The sequence below is a fragment of the Columba livia genome, chromosome 2 (assembly GCF_036013475.1).
Source record: "Columba livia isolate bColLiv1 breed racing homer chromosome 2, bColLiv1.pat.W.v2, whole genome shotgun sequence".
Lineage (NCBI taxonomy): Eukaryota > Metazoa > Chordata > Aves > Columbiformes > Columbidae > Columba > Columba livia.
In genome coordinates this window covers 27,164,655-27,184,580 of record NC_088603.1, presented here as the reverse complement: position 1 = coordinate 27,184,580, position 19,926 = coordinate 27,164,655, and the positions used below count along the sequence as shown (strand labels likewise).

The 19,926-nt window shown below is 44.5% G+C and overlaps 1 protein-coding gene across 7 annotated transcripts in view; it reads right to left on the bottom strand.

Moving 5' to 3' along the window:
* Positions 1-5,358: 5,358 nt before the first annotated feature.
* DYNC1I1 (dynein cytoplasmic 1 intermediate chain 1) overlaps positions 5,359-19,926 on the bottom strand; it is a 193,080-nt gene continuing 178,512 nt past the window's right edge. For all 7 annotated transcript variants that reach the window (XM_065051126.1, XM_065051124.1, XM_065051123.1 and 4 more), the window contains one exon: positions 5,359-6,334. In XM_065051126.1, coding sequence (XP_064907198.1) covers positions 6,224-6,334 — 111 coding nt within the window. In that variant the 3' untranslated portion in view covers positions 5,359-6,223. The remainder of the gene's footprint in view (positions 6,335-19,926) is intronic.

The following is a 19,926-nucleotide window of genomic DNA, read 5'->3' as shown; positions in this document are numbered from 1 at the left end:
GTCATCATGAAGATTATTTCCTTGGACCAGTTGTGAAGTTACCAGTGAAATGGAGTCGTGGCAGGAGTAGCATCTGCAGTTCGGTGTGTGCGAAGGCGAGGGGAGCAGACAAACCAGCTGCAGAGACTGCGCTGGGCTCTGAGCCGCCGCTCAGCCTCGTCTGCCCAAGTCTCCCCAAAGGACGGCTCCTTTGGTTCAGAAGCAGGAGTAAAAAGCTGCCCCTTACATTACTCGAAAATTAACTGCCAGGATTTTTGGTTAAGGCTTGTCATAAAAGTTAAACTTTCTCACCGGGAGCTACCTGTGCTACACACTTGACATGTCAGGCTCACTTCTACCTGATGTACCTTGTCAAGGTTTTATGTGGAAAAAGAGCGGCTCGGGGAGGTGTCTGAGCACTGAGCTGCGCATTTCCCTGCTCCGGGAGAGGAAGCGCCGGCCTGACGTGGGGTTCAGCCGGCAGCTGCCCCCCTTGCCCGGCCTGCAGAGGGACAGCCGGGCTGTGCTGGCCGGGACACGTCCCTGCACTGCCTCAGGCCAAGCCCAACACAGCCGGGGCCTCACAGCCAGCAACGGGAGAGGAATCAGAGCTGGGTTATTGTGAGACTTGCACAACTCCTTGGCTCGTGTGATAAAGGCCATTGCTTGTGTTTTATAAAGCAAACCATAACTCCAGCCTGTTCCCTTGTCTCCTGCTGCGCTCTCTTTCAGGCCTGGCAGTATATTTATGACTTGTCCTTTATCCCAAGGGTGAAGGGACAAAGCTCAGGTGCAGCTGTCCTATGGCAAGTCCATCTCAGAAGGCCACAGCCTTCATCTTCTCCCTGGCAGGCTGACAAACAAGGCTGGACTGACACCTCCCCACCATCCATGGTGGCACTTCCCCATTAACTGTCTTTTGGGGGTGTTTCTGTCCTTCTGTCCCTCTTTTCAGGCCCAGTAGAGGATGGAGGCAGGGGCAGAAGGGTTGAAGAGCCAGTGACTGCTTCAGTTACATGCAACCCAGTTCAAAACATTTCAAAGCACACTAGGGCTGTGCCCGGAGATCTTGGGAAGATCTGTGCCCACAGTCGGCTTCCTCCAGACACAAAAGGATGCATTCCTGCTCTGAAACGATTACAGGCCAAGAAATTGTCAGATTGCCTTACAAACAAACAAAAGGCCCGGAGGACAATCTTTAGATGTTTGTCCGCTTTGGGTTTCTGGGTGAGTTATGCAAAGTGTGGGAGGAACAGGATAAACTGTAACCTCACTTGCTTCCTGCAGCCCAGCTAACTCCCTGTGGCAGGACTTAGAGAAAAAAATCAAATATTCACGATATCCCCTCTTGGCGTCAGAATGGGGTGGGGGTGTCTCTGAAGCAGTTACCCCGTATTTGCGTTTCTTGGTCCAACAGAAGCCAAGGGATGCTTTTCTGCCTGGTCTCCAGGGAATGGGTTGGGTTGAAGCTGACTTAATACTGACGGTTTGCAGGGACGCTTTTGTGAGCAAACATACCACAGGCTTCAAAAATAACTTGGGCAGGTTTTTCTGAACCTGCTAAAAATACGAAACCTGACAAACCACTCTGCATCTTTCTTTAGGAAGGGACAGCCTGCTGAGGAACGTCCCAGCCGTACGCCACCCGATGCACAGGCACGGCACGCTGCTGAGCTGCTCTCCCCAACAGGAGTCATCCAACCTTTGCTGTTTGAACACTGCTGTGAAATTCAGACTCTGGTTGAAATAGGTGCCATTTTTGCGTAAGCTAGAAGACAATTTCCAGAGGCAGTGATGATTTTGAAGTTATTTAATGGTTGAGAATATAGACATCACAAGACATTGTATTGTGTCTCCAGAGAGCGTCAAACACTGCAAATAACACAGAACCAGCCTGGGATGAAGGGGTTTCGTCAACGCCGTGTGCCGCAGGGCAGCTCTGCCTCCTGCGCGGTGGGCAGCGGGGGCTCAGGTGCGAGCACAGGCAGCCTCTCCCAGTGCTGAGCGCGGGGATGTCATCAGGGTGTCTGGCCCTTCAGACAGAGATGGCATTTTAAGATGCATGTTCATTTTAACTGCTCCTCATCGCCCTGGGAAGCAATACCATTGCGTGCAAGATTTGTTCCAGTTGCTCCAGTTACATTGTGAAGGGCTGCCTGGGCTCTCTCTGTGCTCGCCCACACCCCAGGCTGTGCAACCAGTGCACAATGGGCATCGTGGTGTTACTACAGAGGTTAGCTCTGCTTATGAATTTCAAGGAGAACCAGTCCTGTAAGTGCCCTAAGGACAAGCTGCTGCTCCTGGAAGAGGCACCATTAGGTGCCAAGTCCTTCCTTAGGACTGATGTTGCCCTGGTGACAGCAGTCTCCTTTGTCACTGGTCAGTGGGGACAATCCCACATGACACGGGATGCCCTCTTGCTTTGTGGGGGATTTTCAGTCTTCTGCTGTGTTTGCTTTGTATCTAAAGTTGCTAAAACTCTTGAGAGCTTCTTTTTCCATATGTCTCGTGTGAAAGAACCTATTCCCATTTGTTCCCGTAGCACTAGGGACGCAGGCTGTCTTTTGCATTAAGAGCTCATGATGTTCCAGGACATGGTAAGGGCTCCTATGTTTTCAGAAGAGGCAAATGCTTGGGGCATTGGTTCTGAGCTGCAGGAGGAAGTACCTTTCATCTTGGAAGATTTACCACGGAGCAGATTACCCTGTGGAAAACACTGCAGCTCCTGAATCACTGTGACCCAGCACCATTTGTCCCGCTTGCCTTGTCTCTGATGTAACAAGCCTGTGGCAACTGCTGAGCCTAATCTCAAGCAGCAAATGCTTGTTCTGATGGCCTTTCCTTGGAGATGTCTGTGCTGCTCTCAGACCCAGGAGGGAGCCCATTTCATTTTCACCTTTCAAACACTCATTTGGTCCAGATACCACTATTTACACAAGGAGTCCTGCAGTCTGTGGGCCTTGCATTCCAGCCCCATGGAGGGTTGGTGTGTCCTGGCCAGATTCCAGGTTGACCAACGTGCGCTTTCCATGTGCCCTGGCCATCATCATCTTTCTCTGTTACCGAGGGGTCTCTTGAACAGAGCACATTGAAAAGGTGAAGTAGCCCTGCTTCCACTTTAGCTGATGCCTTCAGCTCCTAGCCCCAGTGCCACCTGCTCTGTCTCCCTGTGTTCTTTTGTGGCTCCTTTCAGAACAAATCCCTGGCCACGCCATCCCTCTGCCTCTCACTTGTGCTGGTGGGGCTTTGATCCTTGGCACTCACATGAAGGGAGCCTCTGGTCTTCCCTTCAGCAAGTGCAGGACAGTTTTCTCTCCCACATCCATCTCACATCCTAAACCTCAATTCAGCCTTTCTTTAGCCCACGTTGCTCATCTTCATGTGCCACTTGCCTGCTTCTTCCCTGGTTGGGTTTGCTGTCTCACCTTCTGGCTATGATGTGCTCTCCGGCGCAGTCTGAGCAGACACTTTTTGTCCTTCACGTCACAGAAGGCTCACCTGCGATGGCCCCAGAGTAGAGCCAGGGCTGTTTTCTAACTTGTTCCATGCCTGCAGCAGGCATGGCAGCATCCCAGCAGTGACAGAGGACGGTGCGTACGCTTTGTGCTCATCCTTCTGTTCTCTGGATGTCTGCAGGCAAAAGGGGTTGGAGAAGATGCTGCTTCTTTGCCGAAAATAGAGTAGCTTTGTATTTATTTCCCTACCAAGCAGGTCCTGAGGACCATCTTGTCATACAGGCTCTTTTGGAAAGCCAGTAAGGTGGAGCTAGATGTTTAGCAGCAGGAAAATCAAACAAAAACCATTGGAGATTCCTGGAAGCGCAGCAACAAAGGCTGGTCAGAAACTTCACCACCTGGCAGTCACCATTGCAGAAGGGGCGTAAATACCTTTTGTTGTTGGGTTCTCTTCTATCTGCTTCAGCTGTGTGAAATGACCCTTTTGTGGTGTTGCTCTGTACATGCAACCCTGGTCACTTCTGTGGAAATCCAGATCTTTTCCTTGTTCCCGCTCTGTACTGCTGAAGCCCGCTTGAAAAAAGGAGGAGGGAAAATGTAAAAAAAAGAAAAAACAAAAGGGACTTTGGTCATATTCACTTGCACACAGCAGCAAATGCTGAAGGTCTTCTGAGGCTGCTCTTAAAACCATTTTACAAGCTGTTAATGCCATAAAGTAGGGAGTTTGGACGGTGAACATGCAGCCTATCCCCCCTTAGGTTCCAAAAACTGAATAGTATTATGGAAAAAGTGGAACCATATTTGCCAACAGTTTCCCCAGCACTGTCTACGATGACTGGGAGACTACAGACCATCAGCTGAACGCCGCAGCGCACCCTGGCACAGTGTCCCCTCACTTGCAGATGTGGCGTTACCGCAGGGGGCTGATGGGCAGCAAGCGACCGGCCTGTTCTCTGTGACAGCACGGATGTGCTGCGTGTCTGTGCCGGCGCCTGGTCCCACCCGTGGCACACCGATGGCCAGAGTGTGCCCTGCCAGCCACTGAGCGATCAATCTGCTTTGCCCACATAGATGAAACTGGGGAAAAAAACAACCCCGAGATGATAACAGAATCACAGATGATGTCTAAGCTGCTGCTTCCATAGGCAGTGGGAGGCAGCTTCAGGTCCTGTGTCCACAGGCACTGGGACTTATCTTCAGTTCCCAGCTTGAAGAAGAACCTAGCCCATGCTCTTTCACTGGGAGTTATTTCTAACCACCAAGAGGATAAGGGAAATCCAGCTTCTCCAAAGGATTCATTTTCTTAGCTGGCTCTGGCTTTTAGCAGTGCAGACTTCCCAGTGGCTCTGGCTCTGACCATAGCTCTGAAGAGCATTAAATGATACAGTCCTCGACATGACTGCCCGAAGATGATGCAATCTTACCTACAAAACCTTTGTTGCTGACTTTCAGTGTTTCTTGCCACAATAGTTCACCTGCCTGCCCAAGTGTGAACCACTGTCAAACCCAGGTGTCAGAGCCGTGCCCTGGCTCAGCCTAACACTGTGATGTGAACGCAGCCATCAGCCTCACCACCAAGGTCCCTCATTCACCCACGTCCCTCTGGGCTGCACAGCATGCAAGAAGATCAGCTTGTACCCTGTTTCTTTGCTCAAGCCACCAGTTTGTCATAAAGGAGAGGAAAGAAAAATACAATAAATCAGGCCTAGAGGCTGACATGGCTTAGTGCCTGCTCATGTAAAATTTGTAGCAGGATGTGATGTGTGCAAGTCCATCACCGGCCAGTCCCCGTAGCCAAAGGTACCTATTTACATAGCAGCTGCATGAGCATTCTGCGTGTCAGTGCAGTCAGACTTTCCCAGTGCCCGGTAATGAACACGCTGAGCGCTGCTGGCAAGGAGTGATTAACCAAACTGCGACAGAACAGGCTTGATACATTTTATTGGCAATACCAGTGTCATACTCGGGAACCACAACCTTTTATCAGACTGTTAGTGTTAACTTGCATGACAAGTATCAGTGACCAACTGTATTTGAAATATAGTTAAAGTGCCTAGAAATAATAGGCATCTTAAAAAAAAAAAAAAGGAAACTCATTCCATCCACTCAAGCCAACCTTTATAGATTTTACATCTTAAGCACAACTGATGTACTGTAATTGTTATGTGGCCTTTAATGTAACCTCTACAGCAGCACACAGACAATGCAGTTCTCTCATTATGCACATGCTTTAGGATCGTTTATTTTAATGCTTTCAAATAAATATGTTCCATGCAGCACACCGCAATAAATAGGGAGCAGCAACTTTCGTATAGTACATCCATTCATAATGTAAGTCACCATGTGAAACACCACATCTAAAGTCCTTGGCCCAGTCCCATACAGTGAAGCACACCACATCTGCACATAATCATATCTGGCTTCATATGGATTTAATAGGACTATGCCAGAAGGGCAATGTGAGCACAAGTTTAACCAGGGGTTCCTAGCTATTAAATACAGCTACTAAGTAGTTAAAAGGCAACAACTAAACCCATAAAGGGTTGATTTGTGTTTTCTTTCTTACTTTTCAGACAGAAATATAAAGTATGAAAACGCTCTGGATATTTTCAGCCTTGTGTAAAGCAGCGTGATTAATATGGAATGCTTTGAGCAATACTGGCACGTACATTGGCATCAAAAGCCACAGCAAGACTGACTCTGACACTGAAAACCGGCGTACTCGGTGGGGGAAAGCTGCTGTTCTGGCAATGGCGGGCGCTGCTTCTCCTCCTCTTCCTCCTCTTCCTCTAGGCCGACAGCTCCACCGCCCCTTCCTCTTCGCTGTCTGCTCGGTTGGCGCGGATCTCCACCAGCGTCCGAGCGAAGCGGGTCCATTCGTCGTTGTGCGGAACAGCCAGCTGGGGGGAAAGCGACAGGGAATTAGGAGACGGGAGGGGGAGGCCGGCCACCCCTCTGGCCCAAAATCGCAGCCCCACCTCGGAGCAGCACTCCTGTCGCAGTCAGGGTGGTTGTGCACGGTGAAGGACCAAGGCCTGGACCTCACCCACCCGCCATGGGCAGCTACTTCTGCAGCTGTAAAGTGACGCCAAGTTCCCAGGACAAGCCTGGCAGGTTCCTACTCGGGTAGGAAGGAGCTTTGACAGTCAGTGGCAGTGAAAAAAAATGCTTGATTTTACTTGATCTACTTAATTTTAAGGCAAAGTGTTTTGCCAGAGTGTTGTTGCAAAAGCTACCCCTTGGTTAAAATATTTCAGATTTTCCAAACTAAAGCGAGGCCTTGATCCCTACAAACATCTACGTGTATGTTTAACTTCACACACGTGTGGCCATTTGCAGCCAGCGAGGCTGTGCCCAAGTGTAACTGTCTGCGGGACTGAGCAAAGCAACAGAGCTCCTACAGGCTGTATCGAAACTGTTTTCCTGAAGTTCATTAGAGCTCTTAGTAGTAAAATAAATATATTGTGTTGTTTTAGTTACTCTCCTCTATGTTAAGGAATTCACAATTACATGAAATGCATTATGACAGAAATGTTATATCAACTGGATACTGTATTACTGGTATGATTTTTTATATCATCATGCAAAATCTATTTCCATTTAATACCACTGATGTTTCTAATGAAGAGCTCTTGAACGTTAAGCTTCAAGAGGGACATGCAATCTAAAGAGCTGAACGTCCAGACAGAATGCTTTAGAGCCAAGGCAAAATAATGCTGCAGTCATTTCCAGCTGGGTCCAACATTGTAATTTCTGGAAGATAATGCAAGCTGATTAACTTTTCTTTTTCTTTTTTAAAAAAAAGGCATTTTTTTTCAAATTTTGTTTTCGTTAACTCAAATTCCATAAGACAGCAACAAACATCCAGATGAAACGCACACATTTTTACTGCCACCTGTGATTGTGTCCTAAATATAATGTGAAAAAATAACTCTTTAAAGATTACGCTTGGCATGAAGAAGGCAACTGTTTGGAAACAAGAAGCAGTGAGATATACTATGAGGCATATAGAAAGCTGCTGTCCACCTTAGAAAATGGATGTCTTTGACTAGAGCACAGGTATGATCCCAGCTAATCTGGTCCGCAGTACCCAATATTCCATCTGTACTGGCTCACTTCTAAAAAAACAGCAGAAGTGTCACGTACGCTGCTGCAAGTTGAGTGTTGATGGCATGGACAGGAATGTGCAATACTGGTTCTAAGTATCTCCTCCGTATCTCACTGGACCAATGAGTTTTTTGACTGTTTTGTATCTAACTTTGCCTCTACATCCAGTATTTTGGGGACAAATATGTCTGGTGCACGTATCAGTGACTCAGTTACGTTATGAAGGGCTAGTGTACACCAAGTTTGTTTTCTGCGTATTGAAACACCAAATATAGCACAATTCAGCATTTACTGAGGCTACAGACTAAGAAACAGAATCTGTGTGAAAGCCGTCTCGGCTCTCAATAATAGATGTCGCTGCACTCTCTGGGTTTTCTCCTCGTCTCCCACTGTTTGCATTTTCCTCCTTTACTTCTCCCAGGAGTGGAGACCAGAGTAAGAGCAGCAAATCATTTGGGACAGCTGTCTCTCCCGCTCACACGCACCCATGTGGATCTGTTACGGTCTTGGTTTGAAAGCCAGCCCCGTTCTTTCAAAACCCTTCAGCAGAAGGAAACGTAACACCAGAATGGAGGTCAGTGCCCCACCACCCAGGCTGGTCACAGCCACACACCTACACAAACTGCTCTATGTAAGTTAAGGGACAGTGCAGAGATCCTTCTGTCACAGATGCAACCAAAACCAGCTGTGTAGCGACTTCCCTGTTACTATTGCTTGTGTCCTAAAAGATTTTATTTCTTGTGATGTGTATGGCACTATTATTTATCAAACTCTTGAATGAAAACATTAAATGAGTCTCACTTATTTCAAGTAGTCAAATAATTAAAGTGGAACAATATCTGGAAAAAAGACTTATTGAATTTAATAAAGCCTCATTTCTCCTTGTTTTTTAAAGTCCTAAACAGCATTACATTGTATTAAATGTCTGAAGAAGAGAATATGTCATTCTGAACAAAAAAATTAAATGTATTTATGACATTGAGATCATTTAATTTCCTTTACTATGCAGCATGGCCACAGACAAACAAAGTCCAGCCTATTAAAGTAACTTGGTATCTCAAACTTTCAGATTCTCCCCATAAATGTATGCGTTACACACACTACTGTTAGTGGACAGTGTTAGCAAGACCTGGGCCATTTTTAATGACTCAGTTCACAAAACAATTAATGATTGAAGTGAATGCCTTTAGCGCAGAGGTGAAAACATTCAGTGCCCCCACGCAATCTAATTACTTAGAACTTATTTTACCTTATTGAATCTCATGCACTGCATCACGCTTTCAATGAGGGGCCAATTCTGCTAATAGACTGTCAGTAGAATAAACCTCTCTAGTATAAATTCCTTAGGGATGCAGAGGGAAACCTTGGCAACAATCAAGTCAAAGAACAAACTGACTTCTACTCCCCCCACACTTCGTTCTGTGAAGGCCCTAATACCAAATCACAATAGTTATACAGCAAAAGTTCGCAAATAAAAACAAAAGCATCCACAAACTCCAATTCGAATTCTTGTCTGAATGAATGCTCCCCTTCCAGTCATTTCCATTCAAGTTGGGCCCACTGACACCCACAAGTGCTGGAGGCCTGGGTCTGTCTGTGGAATCTCCCCTTCAGCTTCTCCACACAAGTTTTTTCTGTAAATATCAGGGCAGGGGCGGAAGAATCGAAGAGATACTTTGCAGAAGAAGGGCAGAGGTTTAGAGCTATTTGGGGGTTCCTTGCATGTTGGGTGTTTTTGCCATTTTGCTGTCCAGTTCCAGTTACTACAAAGCAGCACTTGTCGAGTCCCAGAAGTCATTACATCGATGCACAGTAGAAATATTCCCCAAAGCATAATAATATAATAACCTATATTAACATTTGGGTCAGAAGGTTATTTGAATGAACTGACACTAACGTACGGAGCAGAACAAGAAAATAAATGCTATTAAGTGTTCTCCTTTGATCCCTTCACAATGGAACGTAAGCACTACCCACACCTAATTAATTGACTGAATTACTCACACTGCTTTAACTTAAATACCAGGGTGCATTTAGGTTGCATCAGATACTAATTCTAATGAGGAAAACCAGTATTATCAAAGCAAGGTGGTAACTTTAGCCAAACTTTGTCTGTGAAGCTGCTGGGAGAGGGGTACTTTTGTCTTCTGTCTGGCTTTTAAAACATCAAAAGAGCTCAGGCTGCAAGTGTACCAAGCTGCAAGTGTGACTGCACGTTTATGCATCCAAATAAACCTGCCTCTGCTTGTGAAGTTACACGTGCTCAGATGGTTACATGGCTACAGGAGTGAGAATTTAGTCCAGCAATACATCTTCTGAAGATGCCAGGATGGTGACCTATTTTTGATTGGGGCCATGATGGACATGGCTCTGAGCAACCTCATGTAGTTGAAGATGTCCCTGCTCATTGCAGGGAGGTTGGACTAGATGATCTTTAAAGGTCCCTTCCAACCCAAACTATTCTAAGATATTTAACCCAGGACAATTGGGGCCTCTCATTTAAAAAAGAAAAATCTGTTTTCTCTATATCACTATCAACTTTTTAGATCTCTTCTCCCAACTGACTTTCATATTATCCCAAAAGCACTCAGTATCTGTATCTGCAACTGCTTCCTACATGACCAATAATGTGTAACAAATAACAAAGACATGTAACATAATAAATAATAGATACATTTAAGATTTTATCATTTAAACTAATTCACAAACTATTCTCCTTGCCAACATTAAAACACTGATTTATGTGATGCAAACTCTCAGAACTAATTTGTCCACCAGCTCCATTACTATGATTTTAGACATGGAGATTTTGGATAAGAGAAGATCACTCTCTAGTATGCTCCTCCAGGCTGAACGGTGCAGCACAAATACCGTTGCTGGGAAAGGAGAGCCCCCCTGCCGACTGCAGGCCCCATGCACAGCAAGCTCTGCCCAGCGCCCAAACCACGACGGGCTGTGTGCTGAACACCAGGGCTGAGATGTGGCAGCCACATAAGTATTAAGCACTGAAGAGGTGGGTTGGTAACATCAGATAACCCAGGGGCGGCCTCCAGATAGGAGCACTAAACAGATTTCTGCCTGTCCCTGTGAGGCATTACAGTTTTCAGTTATCTTCTTACAGATAAATAACATTACACCTATGTGACTCTTTCCCAGCCTGTGCTACCCTGATCTGCCATACATACCTATCCCAAGGGAAGGCAACTCTTGGTGGGGCAGAACAGAATACAAAGGGCTTAGAAAGTGAGATCACAGTATCACAGTCTCACAGTATCACAGTATGTTTGGGATTGGAAGGGACCTCAAAAGATCATCTAGTCCAATCCCCCTGCTGGAGCAGGAACGCCTAGGTGAGGTCGCACAGGAACATGTCCAGGTGGGTTTTGAATGTCTCCAGAGGAGACTCCACAACCTCCCTGGGCAGCCTGTTCCAGTGCTCTGTCACCCTCACTGAGAAGAAGTTTCTTCTCAAATTTAAGCAGAACCTCTTGTGTTCCAGCTTGATCCCATTACCCCTTGTCCTATCATTGTTTGCCACCGAGAAGAGCCTGGCTCCATCCTCATGGCACTCACCCTTTATATATTCATAAACATTGATAAGGTCCCCCCTTAGTCTCCTCTTCTCCAAGCTAAAGAGACCCAGCTCCCTCAGCCTTTCTTCATAAGGGAGTTTCTCCACTCCCTTAACCATCTTCGTTGCCCTACGCTGGACCCTCTCCAGCAGTTCCCTGTCCTTCTGGAACTGAGGGGCCCAGAACTGGACACAATATTCCAGGTGCGGTCTCACCATGGCAGAGTAGAGGGGAAGGAGAACCTCTCTCGATCTACTAACCACCCCCCTTCTAATACACCCCAGGATGCCATTGGCCTTCCTGGCCACAAGGGCACGGTGCTGGCTCATGGTCATCCTGTTGTCCACCAGGACCCCCAGGTCCCTTTGCCCTACACTGCTCTCTAATATGTAATTTCCCAACCTACACTGATGATGGGATGTAACAGCAAAGAGATTGTAAATTAGGAGCTGAGATCTCCCTGTCCTCTTGTTCTCCTTCCCATCTGCTAGAGGTGGCTGGTTCCTCACCAGCTAGAAGCGCCTTGTTTCTAGTATCATTCTCACCCTCTTCTTTTTGTGGCGATAATGCATTGAGCTGTGCTTTCAAGACTGGAAGGGATCTAAATATCACCTGGATTTGGAAAGAAGGAACTTGTCTAGGTGGACCACATAGGTCAAGCACAGTAGGTCCCACCAGTTCATTTTTCAGGGTCAGGGGGTTACAACAAGGCTTGTAAAGTTTAAAGGTAAGATTGCTCCAACTTGTGCCTATTCTCCACTGTAGATAAAGAACAAAATCACCAGACCCAAGGGGAATGACTCCCAGGATCTTTGTGACAAGCACCTGGCTTTGCCTTGACAATGTGTCACAATTCTATGTGATTTGTGCAGTGCACAACAAGACTGTATCTCAAGGTGCCACCACAGAGCCCTTGGATTTCTGATCTTTCTGAAGCTTCTCCTTGTTTCCTGGGTGATCACTCTAGCCAACCACCTCACTCTCCTGTTGACTTTCCAGCCCTGAAGCACAAACACATGCTCGTACTGACCAAGGAGATGGTTCCTGTCCATCTGGCAAGAGAAGAAGAGATCCATCTTCCTCCAAGGCCATCAGGCCAGCCAGGTGTAGGTTTTATAGCAGTATGAATGGGAGTTTAACCAGGAACAGCCTCCTCCATCTCCGTGTCTCCATACACCAGCTATCTTACGAATACAAACTGTATTTCCCATGTTCTCCCAGAAACTGTGCTATCAGGAGCTTCACTGAACACTCCTTCTCTTCAAATGGTCAGACAGAACTCAGGAAAAGGAGATGCTCGGGACCAGACAACTCTGCCATTCGTGCAGGATCCATTCGTGCCAGCTAGCGTGGGGCTCCCAAAGCAAGCAGAAAAGCAACAAAACCCAGTGCCTGAAGACACTCTTTTCAGGTTATTTAACACATTCTAGCAACACTCATTCTTTTAAGTTAGGTTCATAAAAAAAAAAAGGAAATAATTTTGAGACCAAAAGAAAAAAACCACTTCGCATGTGCCTTTCAAAGGAATCTATCCAGAAGGCTGAAATAAGATATTACAACATATTTCAATATTTTTGTATATTCCACTCCTATCCATCTTTTTTATGGCTGAGAGTGTTTCAGCTCAATTTGTCCACATCTCTGTATAGATTCAGTTTCCCTGAAAAACCACTTTCCCGCAAATGAATTATTCATTGAGGATATTTCACTTTATTCCTGGCTCCTTGCCTTCCCTGGAGCCTCTAAATCTTTGGGATGGGAACGGACACCTCTTCCTGCCTTTATCCCTCCATGCTCGTGTTCAGCACAGCTGGGGACTCTCCTGAGAAGGACATAAAATGCAATCGCAGTTTCAGCAGCAGTCTCCACTCTGGAGGAACCAATGTCCCATAACACCCAAAGGGAGCACAGTCATCTGTGTTCAACCTATTGCACTTCCTTTTACTGACCGTACCTCGTTGTTACCTGTCACTGAGACACTGGTTCATAACCTGCACCGCTGATTACTAGTAGAGGTATTGCTAATTATCACCCTTTTTTCTTGTTTTGTCTTCACCTAGAGTTCAGATGCCTCAAAGCAAAAAACAGCCATGGGAAGAACTTCCTCAACGTTGTCTCTGACCGAGGGGTTGTTGTGAAGGGGCGAATTTTTCCAACCAGAAGGGTCTACAATCGCTCCTAACGCACACGTCCCCTGGACGCAGGTGTAAAAGGAGAATCTGAAAATGAACCGTCACACCACGACTTGGAACGATCTGCCAAAGTATGTGGTCTGCAGCCGGCCCATGCAACCGTATCGCCACACACTGCTTTCAATTAGACGTCTGCAGACGAGCCTGCTTGGTGGTCCAACACACACTCTAAGGGTGACAGCAGCTCCCAAGACAAAAACCTGCGACCCATTCAAACACAGTTCATAGAGGCGCAATGCTTTCTTATTTTTGTACATAGAAAACCTTATTCTGATCTAAGCTGATGGGTTGCTATAGCTAGTCACCACGCTCCTACAGATCAGAAACCTTCTGATTAACACACATCTTTTATTAGTTGCATTTGGGTTTGTTGCTGTTTGGAGGCAAAGGCTGATCTTATGTTAGACAACCCTGTTTACTTCTCTCTGCTTCAACACAGCCGTGTTTGCAAAAAAATCTCATATCCAGCAGGGAAAACAAAAACTATATGAAAATTAATGTTCCTCTCATTTCTAAAATACTCTCTTGCTATTATAATTTTTGAGAAGGGCAAATTAAACACTCTCTGAAGAGACAGCTAATTAAAGCTTAGAAAATATTCAGATTAATTTGAGTTTGTAGAAAACAGCAAGCCTAGTAAACTAACTTGAATGACTAAAATGTCAGACTCCACACTAAGTTATTTCTCAATGTGGTTTCTCACCATTTTTATATTCCTGCAATTTAACAGCATCATCAAATAAACGTAGCTTCAGGCAAATATAATTTTAGCTATTTTCTCTAAGTAGAATTTTTATCAACCTATATTGTCCATATCGCCCTCTAAAATTAAGTGCTGTATTGAAAAGAAGTCTACTACAAATACTTTGTGTAATACTTTAACATCTGAATACATTTATTACATTGTAGGTAAAAATATTTTTGATGATGATAAAATATAACTACTTCAGCTTGATGTTTTCTAAAAAGTAGAACAGGCTACCATTCTAATTTTACAGGTAAAAGAGAGCACTTGTAGGATGAGGGTCGTAATGCTTACAAATGAAAAAGAAGAATTATAGTTTGCTTTTAAACGACTGATCCTATTTTCCGGAGTTCAACACATGTTTTATCATTGTCACTGTGGCAAAACCAGATATGTAAATGTAAATATTAAGTGTCTTGCTAGACACACATACAGCAGGCAGGCAAGCACCTATTCTGGCCCCAGTCTTGCCCCCCAGATTCAACTACAGACCGCCTTTGATATTTTTCTCAACCTATATGGATTTTTTATTTTTTTTTTCCCTGAAAAAGCCTATATTTTTCCAGGCAACACCCTATGCCACACACATGGATGGAAACAAAGTGGGAGGTAATATGCAAGGAAATGGCCACCAAAGTAACCAAGAGCACCCTTTTCACATAACTACACTACCACTGTATTTAACTCTTGGGAGAGCCGAGCATCACTGTTAACAATGGATGAAACCACTGGCAGGAACTCAAACCCCACACACTGCATGCAGATGATTTTAATAAGATACAGTGTTTAGACCACAAAGGATACACTCCAGAGTAGCTCTATATATATTTGTTTACTTAATTGAAGGGGTGGAATACCATAGGCAGCCTAAATACTGCATTTATTCTATGCACAGCAGTCAGTCTAGTGTCAGAGACACAGTATATGCCACCCTTCTATGAAGTTAATTACTTAGCCCTCATCTAGATTAATGTCTGTTGTGATTTATTTCTTTGCAATTCACCAGCAGGGTCTGATTTAACTAGTGCTGCCATAGTAAAAAGAAGACAAAATATTAGTTTATGTGACAAAAAAAAATCCTTAATTTCAAACAGAAACGGAATCCATTTTCAGCAAACTGACTTTTTCCTCCTACGGAGAACAGTAGCTGCTGAATTGTTACGCAGTTGATGATAAATTATATTCAGAATACCAAACAAACAATGGTGTTATTTTAATAATTTACATGTAATGTGCAAAGATACACTGTATAAAGGGCCTACACAGGAACTCAAGCATTTCAATGCCCATTAATTCATTTCTAAACTTACTCCTCTGCCTGCAGCAGTCATCTCGATGCCAGTCTAACAGGAGAACAGACTAAAATTCAGTCCATGAATTATACATACATGACCCACAAATGCATGTTAACAGAACAGTAAGACTGCAGACTCTAACACTTCAAAGATAGGAAATGTCAGAGTTAAGGCTAACTCCCTCAATTTGAGCATGTTATTTATTTTGCATTATGATACTGTCTTTAATATCAAAAATTAAAACAAAACAAAACAAAACTTGTGCTAGAAGCAAATATCAGTTATGGAAAACCTCAGCCTGAGGATTAAATCTTGAAAAGGTGGAAAAGAGAACCAGGAAGTGGAAAGTATCTTCAACTGTGGACAATGCTACAGTTCCATCTAGAACATCAGAGTTGGCTCAGGCTCTCCTGAATTAACCAGAAAGAATTATGTCCGAGCTATCAAACAGATTTTTCTTCCCTCAATTAATGTATCAAAATACTGGACTTGCTATCAACTACAGAGGATAAAATATTGAGTAACCACAAGTCATCCTGAAAGAGATGGCTGCAAGTTGAAATTTAGATTACTTTTGTTTCCTTAGATCACTTCTTAATTTTAAAACGCAAACATTAAGCTATAAGCTTATGGCCTGTTCTTCAGCACACCAGAACGTTTCCACAGTCATGTTGTGGGGGTCCTCTCCTACAGATCGACTCGAGTGAGACTTTCAGTGGCAGAGACTAAGAGAGTATTGGCCTGGGAAACAAAAGAGATTTAATACAATTAATCAGCTACAGGAGCAGAAAGAACATCTGTCTTGCTTCAGAAAAGCTAACTATTGCTTCAAAAGAGGTGGTGTCCTAAGCAGCAAAGTTCTTGCAGTTCCTACCTTTCCACCACTTCTATAATGTCATCAGTTTACAGACTGATTAAGTAAACAGCAAGGCACACTGCCTGCCATTCACCTCCCATGGGGACTTCAGTCCTGCTTTGATTGCCATTTTTCAAAGTCACTGAAAACTCCTGTAATTTTTACATGAATTTCAGGACATTTAACGCTTGGAGCTAAGCCACCAGGAGAATTCCTCCTCTAGCAAATGGATCCAATCTAGAAGGTAAGGAGCGTTGAACCTAGTGTTCTTTGCAATTATCTGCATATTTTTTTATTGACAATTACATTGGTTTGGAAGAATCGTTCCATCATTTTTACGTGAAATACTAGAGCTTCAGCCTGTGGGGTGGTTGCACCAGCAGAAGTGCCTCCCTGGATGTTTAGCTGAGTGCAGGACTATTGCCTCAGGGAAGAAATAAATCCTGGTGTCTTCAGCTCCACTTGCTTCCCTTCCAACCCAAGCCAGCCATGGCCACACCATGATTCATGCTGGGAAATCTGGTGGAACAGGAACTGTAAAGGACTTTTGCTGCATCTTTCTGGCTCTAAGTTGGCAAATGGACTCTCACCAAAAGTAGCTTATAAACTGTTTGAAGATTTCAGTTTCCAGGAGGGTTGTTGCCTTCCCTGAGATTTTGTACACGTTCCATTAGCTGCATAAGCTCATCCATGAAATATCAGGGGGTTTGATTTGGTGGGTTTTTGGTTGGTTTGTTTGTTTTCATTTCAGACATAGATTTTTCCATAATATAAGGCACTTGTGGATACATTCTACATCTAAATTAAACACTGTATATGGAGTTTTATCTGCTGATTAGGATATATTGAGGCCCAGAGTTATCCTCAGTTGATATTTTAAGTTTAGCCATTACCTTCCAAGTCACAAATTAAATTCTTTTTCATGTTCAAAATACAGACCATTTTGCAAACCACAAAAAATGATTAAAAATGTAATTAAGTATTCTCAAAATGAAAACTGCTACTGGATGTGATATGCTGAAACCACAGAAGTGTCATGCAGAAAATCAATTATACAAAGCAACTCTTGTTTCAGAAGTGTTCTAACACCACAATGATAACACACAAATTTCAATTACATTCACAAATTGCTGCACACAAACTGAGCTTAAACTAAATTTTTTACTTTTCCCTTTCCATACTCTGTTACCAAAAGCTATGAACATTTTTCAGTAACGCTTTTTACATCAGAAAGGGGGTAAAAACTTTCAGAGAAAATATCAGCCAACACACTAACTAGATATTTAAAATACATACTCTATGACACTATTAACATGCCTTGACTTCAGCCCTGTCCCCACCAGTGTTGTAGGATGCAGGGTCAGGACCTGGCAGACCAGCTAAAGCACTCGCTCAGCTTCCACAGCCTCACCTGTACCTACCACGGAAAGCTTGCACCCACATTATATTTCCACTAAGCCTCCTGAAAGGTTTTCAGGAGAAGCAGTAACTGGGGAGTTAGCAGTGAGGCCACTGGTAGTGCCGAGGGGCTAAACATACAGCAGACAGACTGGTATGTCCGATCTGGAGCCTGCCTTTCTCTCCTGCCCTTCACACCGTTTCCCAGCTCAGCAGCAAAGCACCCACAGGAAGACTGTCAGATCCAGCTCTGCCTTCTCCCCCTCCTGCAGGCTTTACTGTGCAGAAAGGGAATGATCTCTTACGGCTTCTCTTCTGCTGCTCTCATCACTTCGTTATCTGAGTGCCTTCTAATAGTGCATTAAGCTACATGATTAACTCCTGTCACATGTGGCTTGTTCTCTCTGATCCTCGCTGCAGGGGGAGGATCTGGGCCCTTGGAAGGGAAAAGGAAACATACGTCGGCTTTAAAAGTAGAGTGCAAATGAATAAAAGGGACTGGAGCCAGATGTTGGTTGGTTGGCTGGTTTTCTTAAGCTTTTTATTTCATACGATGAGGACTTCAGGAATTCTTATAAAATATATTTGTATCATATTGGAAACTCATGTCTTTTTACCCTATGAAATTCTCCGGGGAGCTAGTAAGCTGTCTCTGGAGAACTACTGTAATACTTCATCATAAGCAACTGGAAGGTAAGGAAAAACAATCAACTGAATATTTAGAATGACTACTTCACACCTTCATTTGTCCCTTCCGTTTTCACTAATGCCCATTTAATTTTACTGCCTAATCAAAAACTGAGAGAAGGGACCAGCACATGGGTCAGGCCAATCCCAAATATAAATACAGGCTGGGTAAAGAATAGATTGAGGTGAAGGACTTGGTGGTGTTGGTTGATGAGAAGCTCAACATGAGCTGGCAAAGTGCACTTGCAGCCAGAAAGCCAATTGTATCCTGGGTTGCATTAAAAGAAGCGTGACCAGCAGGTCGAGGGAGGTGATTCTCTTCCTCTACTTGGCTCTGGTGAGACCCCACCTGGAGACCTGAAACCAGTCCTGGGGCCCCCAATATAAGAGAGACACGGACATGTTGGAGTGAGTCCAGAGAAGGCCGTGAAGACGCTCAGAGGGCTGGAGCACCTCTCCTACGAGGACAGGCTGTGGCAGTTCAGGTTGTTCAGCCTGGAGAAGAGGAGGCTTCAGGAACACCTTATAGCAGCCTGCCAGTACCTCAAGGGGCCTAGAAGAAAGCTGGAGAGGGACTTTTTACAGGGATGTGTAGTGATAGAGCAAGGGGTAATGGTTTTACACTGAAAAAGGATGGGTTTCTGTTAGATATAAGGAAGAAATTCTTCACCATGAGGGTAGTGTGGCACTGGAACAGGTCGCCCAGAGAAGCTGTGGATGCCCCATCCCTGGAAGCGTTCAAGGCCAGGCTGGATGGGGCTTTGAGCAACCTGGTCTAGTGGAAAGTGTCCCTGTCCATGGAAGGGGGGTTGGAACTAGGTGATTTTCAAGGCCCCTTCCAACCCAAACCATTCTAATGAGTCGTTAAAAATCTGGTACTTCCAGTAATAAAATGAAAGTGGAACTTCATTTATATATATATTGAAACAGAAGAAACTGTGACTAGCAAGAACAAGAGTACATCGTGGCATCAGGCAGGAGAGTGACCCTGTACACCAGGTGCCACCCGTTGTTGTATCACACAGAACATCACAAAAACCCGTTGACAGGCTCCACTTGGTGAGGCTGCTTGTCCCACTGTTCCTACCCGCCCTGGAACTTCCAGCTTATTTAAGTATCAAAACAGGCTGAAAATAACTCTCATGCTTTTCCCTACCAACAAGCACAGAGCCATGAATATGCGTACTCAGAGGCATAAATGTATCTATTTCTACCTCTGGATGTAGCCAAGCCTCATTTGAAACTGTAAAAGTATGTAACTGCTTGGTTTTAACTTATCAACATAACAACATTGTTTTTCTACAGCATAAACCAGTGCTTACATAAAGACCTCAAAGCATTTGCAGTAACCTAAAGTAATGAATATTGTAATGAGAAACACAAGTATTTGGGGTGATAATGACTGGACTTTGCTCTACTTAGATCGGCTCACCCCCTATGGAGGCTACCAAAGCTTAAAGATTTTATCACCCTAGTAATCAGCAACGGGTAATGGCCTTCATAAAACACAGTAATTAAATTGACTGATTTCAAACTAGTGCATTTTTTTCATTAGGGAGTTCTTACTTAACCTACTTCAAAAATCACTTTGTGAATACTGTCTGTATCAGTCAAAATTTACATGATGAGGGATGAAGAGC